This window comes from Olea europaea, chromosome 16 (assembly GCF_002742605.1).
Source record: "Olea europaea var. sylvestris chromosome 16, O_europaea_v1, whole genome shotgun sequence".
NCBI classification, from domain to species: Eukaryota; Viridiplantae; Streptophyta; class Magnoliopsida; order Lamiales; family Oleaceae; genus Olea; species Olea europaea.
The window spans coordinates 12,898,472-12,906,773 of record NC_036252.1 but is presented as its reverse complement, the minus strand read 5'-3'; the positions used below and the strand labels follow the sequence as shown (position 1 = coordinate 12,906,773).

The window sequence follows — 8,302 nt, the reverse complement described above, 5'->3', positions numbered from 1 at the left end:
TTACCGCACTATTGGGCCCCTTATTTGGGCATTCACCTTGATTCGTTCAATTGGATTTCGTTCTTTGGGCTGTCTGATTTGGGAATCCTCCAATTGGACTTTACTCTCTGGGCTGTTCGATTTGAGCTGAATTTTTATGTGTCAACAATTATCCTTCCAGCTTGTCCCAGACAGGCGGAATCCTTGGTTAGTTATAAACTCAATTAATACAAATACAGAATTCAATTCTTGATAAAATGAAATGGTTAAAAAATAAAAAATGAGAATCTATTTATTTGCTCCATCTATTTGGGTTTTTACTAAGGAACCTGGAGTTTATCATCATTAGTCATAATTACCTACTTGAAAATTTTCATTATTGCTCGCCAACCTGCCATTGATCCACTTGCTACCAAACGTCCCTGGCAGCGGAAATCAAATCCCTTATCATGAAAAAAAGAAAACACACAAAAGCAATGCATATATTCCATAGTAGCCACACAATGCAAAACCATCATGCCATTTTCTGCCTTTTCATTTTTTTCATTTTCGATCATTCTACGCATATGGATGAAGGAATGAACTCAATTTCTTTTAACTAAAAGCATAAATGAGAGCACGCACAATCAGATACTCGATTCTTTAGCTACAAACACGTGAAGAATAATCCAGATGTCTTCAACAATAGCCAAAAAGACATGATCAGGACGGAAAGAGAAGATTTCAGCTAAGTAAAACCTTGCATCTTAAGAAAAATTACTACTTCGGACTCCAACATCAACAGTCTCTCCTATGTACTCAGAACCATACTTCGATCCTATCCAACGTAGTTCAATCATACTTCAATGCTGAGATCATATTCTAGTCTTTCTATTCCTCTATATTGTGTAACGCCTTCAACTAGTTGGAAGGAAAGTAAGATCCTTAAGACACGATTTGAATATAAGTATAGAACCGAAAAGATATTTTTTATCAATGATTATCATAGCTAAATCTAATGGTAGCATATAGTTTCGGAGGGCAGATCATAAATCTAGTTCTGGTGGACTTCGTCTTTAACTCTGTTATTTTTACTGAGGTGGAGGAATTGGATCGGAAAAAAGAGGGATTCTAGTTGTAAGATCTCAATGTTTGTGATAGTTCTAAACCTAACTGAATATCTATCTCTTGATCACTTATTTCGCATACAATGATCATTCGCCATTCAAATTCATTGAAGCCAAATCTGAGTCCGTTCCATCATTGTATAAATGGGTACTGTGTCAAATGGATGAATGGAGATGCAAAGGAAAGAAGAACCTAGCCTGCCTCCTATTATCTCGGTAATCATGTTTTATTTGGCCAGTCATGTACCCAACAAATTCTCATTTTACCCTTCTCGTGGACGAACTTGTTAACAGACTTGTTAGAATAGATGCAGATAGATGTCATTAATGTAAGAAACCTAATGTCAAAGAAGTCAACCAATGCAATACCTGAAAAGTTAACCATAAACCTAGTGCTTTTAAACAAAGATGAATTTCACATCTGCTCGTGGCTGAACTGTGGGTGATGGTTTAGCGCAGCAGGATGCTATCACGCAAACTAACCTTCTTGCATCAACGTGATCACATGAATATCAACATTTATATATTTGAGCAAACTTAGGTAATATTTAAAGCAAACTACTTGGTCAAATGCAAATCAAATGCTAATTAAGCCTTCCTGACAAGTCCACCAACAATTCAGTTAGAAGTCATGCTCATTTCAGTGAACATTTGTCACATAGACCTGAATCACAAAGTGAACATACTAATAGTATAGACTATAGTACCATGTAACAATGGATGCTAAAGCTAATAATGCCTTCAAAAAGAAATAATTAAATAGCAAAAAGACACAAATTAAAGGCTGAAAGTGTAAGAAAAGCAAATCCTTACATCTCAAGAAATATACAGATTACAAAGGAATAAGGATAAAGTGAGCTTAAAACCATGGAAATATTGGAATACAAAATTAGCCACTTCCCCTCTCTTAGTCTAATCAAATTCCAGCAACATAATCGAAAAGTAACAAAAGAATCACCCACATCCGAGTTCTCCTTCATTCTTTATGTTTCTTTTTTAATTTAATAATATGATATATAAATTAAATCTAATCTCAAATCAGAACTCCGATAATTTTCCTGAGCTAAATGAAACAATAAATCATTTTGGGTCTAAATTATTTACAACATTTGGACAAAAGAACCAAGAAAACAATGAGAAAGACAATTGAAGAAAGCCCAATTGCAACACCAAGAACAATCTTACTTGGCCCATTGGAATGATGCTTTTCTTCAACATTACTGTAATCTTCATCATCAGAACTGTCGCTAGTATCATCATCAGATGAGTACTTAGCAGGTGGTGGAGACATAGGCAACCCATGTTTGTCACAAGGAGAAATCCCAAGCTTTACTTTTGAGCTCAATGTCGAATGGTTATAACAAAGATTGGAATTGTCACCCACCTTGAACACTTCCAATCTCTTTATAAATGTTGCATTGAAGGGCAGAACTCCATGGAAACTGTTCTTCTCAAGATTTAAATACTTCAATTTCTTCATGTCCTGTATGAACTTTGGGATAGTCCCGTTGAGCTTATTAGACCCTAGATCGAGGCACATTAGACCGGGCACTGCTGCTAAGGATTCCGGGATCGATCCCGACAATGAGTTTGAAGCCAGTGAAAGATTCTGCAGAGCATTCAAGTCCCCAAATGTAGTGGGAATTGTTCCGTTGAGGGAATTTGATGACAGATTCAAGTGTCCAAGATTTTCTAGGCGTGTTAAGGAAAGGGGTATCTTTCCTTTGAGATTGTTTCCCGATAAATCTACAGTAGTGAGATTCGGATGCCAATGTTTTGGGAGATAGCCAGTGAGATTCGTGTGTGAAAGAGTGACAGAATGCAAGAATTTCATGTTGTTGAGGATAATGGAAGGGCCACTAGCAGTTATACTCACGTGGGAAACAGTTAAATCGGATACATTTTGTAGCCTGCTAAGCCAAACCCCGGTGAGTTTCTTGAGGCTGTTGATGCAAGTAAAGGAATGGAGATTTGAGGTAAGTTCATAGGGGAATCTAATTGGGGAAACGCGGCAGTTGATGAACTGGAGAGTGTGGAGAGTGGAGAGGGATTTGAGGGCAGTGAAAGATAAAGCTACGTCATCTGAACAGTTGGTGAGTGTGAGAGAGAGGAGGTGGCGGAAGGGCTTGGAGGAGTCACAGGCGGCGGCAGTGGAGATGTGGCGTGGGGCGGAGCAGGGGTCTTTGGAGGTTGGGATATTTAGGGACTGGAGGGCTCTGAGTTGTTTTGGGTCAAGGGTAGATGTGGAAGTGGAAATAGGGGTGGTGGGTGTCTTGGGAGTTGGGGCAGTAGAAGGGTTGGGGGCAGAGGGGGAATGCGTGGGGGAGATAACGGTGCCATTGGTGGTAGGTGTCTTGGGAGTTGGGGCGGAAGAAGGGGTGGGGGCAGAGGGGGAATGGGTGGGGGAGATAGCGGTGCCATTGGTTGTGGGAGGATGAGAAAGGGAGGAGACGACGGCGACAGCGGAGAAGTGGAGGAGGAGAAAGCGGAGGAGTAGTGGATGTAGAGCCATTGTTGAAACCTTCGTTTATGAAAATGGAAAAATGGTGTCAGAATTAGAGAAGTGGGTTCTACTTCGTAGTTTGTACACTCAGAACTGAATATGATATCTACTTTTATTTTAAGTGGGGTAACGGACAAATATAATGACTAGTGAGAGTTATTTATTGGGTAAAAAATCTGAACGGTCGATTTTGATAATTTTTTTTGAACATTCATCAATTCATAGAATTGACTCAAAAAAAAATTATGCCCCATTTTGGTTCTCATTAATTTTCATTTCTTTACATTTTATTTTTTCTCTAATTTTCAATCATACAATCTTTCATAAAATAATATTGCACGTAAATCGAAAAAATTCTTTCTTTTTCGACTACTCATTTTTTTTAAAAAAAATATATAATTCTACCCATTTTCATTTCTACAAAATACAGGCCAAACGGCGGCGATTGCACAAACTACACTACGTGTAAAAAAGTGCAAACTCTAAATTGAACTTCAAGAATCCGTTTACTTCAATAGTCCATTATAAAACACATTAGTCCCAAAATGTAGTCTTTCAAAAGTCACTAACGGGCATCTTACATGAGTGAAGAATTGATGATATGACACTCTATTTTATATTACTTTTGACACCTAGCCCTTGATTGATCTTCACTATTTTCAAAAAATATTTTTCTTTTTATTATTCTTAATCACTCATTTTTAAATCGCGGATTATGCATCAACTGGATTACAGGTTCCTCCCACCACCTGTACACTTTTGCGTACAAGAGATTCTTCTCCAAAATGATTGTTCCATATCAAATAAATATGGCCGCAGGTTCCTACCAGGATTCGAACCTCCACCCTGCCGCTGAAAGCAAGACAATGTTGATTGATCCACCAGTTGAGCTGTGCCCCGGGGGCCAAAATATATTTTTCTTCCTATTCTTCTTAATCACCCATTCTTCAATAAAATAATACTATATGCAAATAAAAAATTTGTCATTATTTTTTAATCACACATTTTTCATCAATCTACTATTTCAAAATGCGTTCTTAAAAATAATAATAATTAGGCTCAAACAAGCGCTTAATATGCAACAAGGATAATTTGCACTTTTTTTTTGAAAAATATGTTCTAATTGTACTTCAAAAAAATGATTGTGATTTTATTTTTATTGGCTTATTAGATGTCAAAGTAATAAAGGCAGTGTTCTAAAATGCAGGCATATGCTCAATACATTTTTGAAACGCCTCACATATAGTATATGCGGGTGATAATACGGTCAACTCATTTCGTTTACTACATATACATGCTTCAACGCCAGAATGCAAGTGCATTTGTTTTAAAATTAGCCTAAGAAAGTCCAACACATTTTTATAATTTTAAAAATGCAAATTGAGTCTAACAACTATCAACCAAAATCACCCAAGGCTGTGAATTATATAAATGAACGTGAGGGGTTTTGACATTTGACCAAAAAATAATAATAATAATAATAATAATAATAATAATAATAATAATAATAATAATAATAATAATAATAATAATAATAATTCATAGAGTTATAAACTCTCTATTTTTTATTTATTCAATTTTATTTATTTTTATTTTTTACCTGTAACTTATTTTATCAGCAATTATATAACAAAGTCAGACAATTTCACAATTTGGAGTTGCAACCCTTCGTAATTCTACCATATAACATCTTATATTAACTAGGCAATCATATATGTAAGATAACAAATAATTTTAAAACTCTCTTTAATTTTCAAATTTATCCAATTCAATATAGACTTTTGACGCATGACTATTTTGCAATGATCTAAAAAGCGCATTTAGACAATGCTTGACATCATCTAGATGACAAGTGTAATTTATACACTTATTCGGGGCTTTAAATAATAACATTTTGTAGTTCTTTCAAAAATATGGGGACTAAAATGTAAATATTCAAAAGTTGGTCAGATTGTAAGACGGCGGTTTAAGAATGCCATTGGTCAATTGGAGTTAAAAAGAAGTCAAAGGGATGAGAAATTGTTGAAAATAATCAAAATACACAGTGAGAAAGTTTAGCGACCAATATACAATTTGATCCAAGAATGGCAACACAAGCCTATAAGTACAGTCAAACCTTCTTTGGATGGATTGAGGCTATTTGGTGTCTATTGTGTACACTCACTTTGAATCATGCGTACGCGTGGTTCAATTCCGAAAAGAAATTGTATTTTCTTATTTTATTTTTGAAACTTTTGATATACAATTTTTTTTACTCTATATATACCATAAGTAGTCCGAAACGTAGGGGAACTCCTTAGATTTAAAAATTCATAGGTTCTAATCAATTTTGAAGGTAAAGAACAAGGCTAACAACTTGGAATCAAGGCTAATTGCATAGGATATTGAAGATCCTTCATCCAAATTCAAGATTCACATCAAGAACGTGGAAAATCCCTATTTCTTCTTTCCAAGCGATGATTTTGCAATTGTTCTTTTGTAATTTAATTCTAAATATGTTATACTAGGTTTTCAATTGTATTGAATGAGTGTTTGAATCCTATTTTTCATTTATATCAATTCAAGACATTAATTTAGGAAGTTCTTGTGTTATTTGATTGATTTTACATATTCATTTTACTATTTGGTTGTTAGACCATCAATTAAATAGTTAGTTGCTTGTTGTAGTATAAGAATACTCACGATAAATCTAAAACTTAACAAAATAAACATGTGTAGTTAGAATTAGGAATAATTTCTTTCAAACATGCAATCTTATTGATAATCTAAACTAGATGTATGACTTTCATATGATTTCAAACTAGGAATAGGATCGTCTCGTGTTAGTCATAGATTGGTGTATATTGAAAAAGAACATTTCATATATTAGCTGTATAAGGTATCAAAATTACATGAATGGAATAGATTAATTATCGAGAGTTGAAATAGATGGAAATAAGGGGATACATGCATACAAGCATTCAGATAGATAAAAACATCATATTTACTTGCATTCTTAGAGTAAAACTTAGTTTAAATAACAAAAAAACTCAATTCTCTTTTGATATTACTACACTTTGAATTTGAAAAAAAAAATATTGAAATACAAAATATACCTCATTCATCGTGGAAATGATACTTTTGAAATTTTATTATTTATACAACAATCCCATACGCTCGAGGGATTATCTCGAATACTAGACGCATGGTGCAAACAAAACATTTGCATTGATAGTAAGTGTGAGTTAAAAAATTAATTACTAAGTTGACCGCTCAATGCACGATTAAGCGAGCCTAGGTAGCTTTATTCATTTTATTTATTATTTTTCCATTTTTAAAATAAGCTTTTATTCGATTTTAGTTTATTAACCCTTTTATTTATTTTTATTTTTAAAGGTTTTTATTTGACATTAGTTTTAGGTTTTTAAATTAATTTATCTGATAAAGATTTAGATAAGATTTAAGTTACAATACTATTTATATTATATAATTATGATTTTGAGACTTATCGTTTTGTCGAAAATTCTAAATTTATATATGAAATTCTTATAAATCTATTTAGTAGAATTTGTCTAGATAAAAGTTAAAATTATGAAAAATAGTCTAATTTTTACAATTTGAAAACGTGATGATTGTATAATTGATTAATTGAAGGAATTATTAAGTAAATATAGTATTTTATAATTTTACATGTTTGATATGTTTTATTTTAATTATTAAATAATGTTTAGAATGATTAATTATTTAAAATAATAATAATAATAAGTAATCTCCTTTTATGCCTAGGTCACGATTAAGCTTGCCTAGTAAAGTTCGAAACTCATCCTGTACGTCTAATTACGCTTTATGTTTTTTAAAATGCTGTTATTTTGAATAGCCTCAAACACACAATTCCTCTTAGGATTAATTAAGGATGTCAACGAATTGAGTTGAGCTGGCTCAAGAGTCAAAACTTGAGGCTCGGGCTTGGCCCGATTGAAAATGCTTCGAGCTTTTTTCACCCAAGCCCAAAAAACTTAGTCTTGACCTGAGCTTTCTACTTGACCTTATTGAGTCGAGTCGGCTCATGTTTTTTTTAATAAAACACAGGCAACCACACAGGCAGCTACTTGCCTGTAGTGTCATTTCAATTTGATTCTTTTAAGGTTGGTTCGTCCATGTTCGAAAATGGACAGAGTCGACGAGCCACATGAGCCGAGCTCAAGCCGACGCTTCAAAATGGGGCTCTGCCTAAGTTTCGAGCTGGGCCAACTCGAGCTTTTTTCTGGTCGAGCTACGAGTAGCCAAAGTCGACGAACCAAATTGACACCCATAAGATTAATAGTAGTGCGATATACCTTCCCATTTATTGGAAATCGCAGAAAATCCCTTGTTTGAATCCTTTTGTGCAAAAATCTTCGTACCGTCAAAATTCGTCGTTAGAACAGTAAAAAATGCTAAAAAGATTTCAAATTGTATGTAGCGTGTATAAAATTTTAGGGCAATTAACACAAAATGCTATTATTTTTCAATGTTATTGTACAAAACATCCATGACTTTCATTTTATAACACTTTTATCCTTACCTTCACATTTTATTGTGGAAATCATCCTATTCATCAATTTTTCGTGTAAAATGACAAATATACCCTCTATTTAAATAAAACAATAAAAAAGAAAAGAAAAGATAACGATAAAGAATAAATTTCAATTATAATCCCAAACTTTAAAAAAATGCATTTAAGTCCAAATACATT

General features: G+C 33.7%; 1 protein-coding gene across 1 annotated transcript; it reads right to left on the bottom strand.

Moving 5' to 3' along the window:
• Window positions 1–1,809: 1,809 nt before the first annotated feature.
• LOC111412158 (receptor-like protein 51) lies at window positions 1,810–3,648 on the bottom strand. The gene has a single exon (XM_023042948.1). The coding sequence runs from the start codon at window positions 3,595–3,597 to the stop codon at window positions 2,182–2,184; it is 1,416 nt and encodes a 471-aa protein (XP_022898716.1). The 5' UTR covers window positions 3,598–3,648; the 3' UTR covers window positions 1,810–2,181.
• Window positions 3,649–8,302: the final 4,654 nt, after the last annotated feature.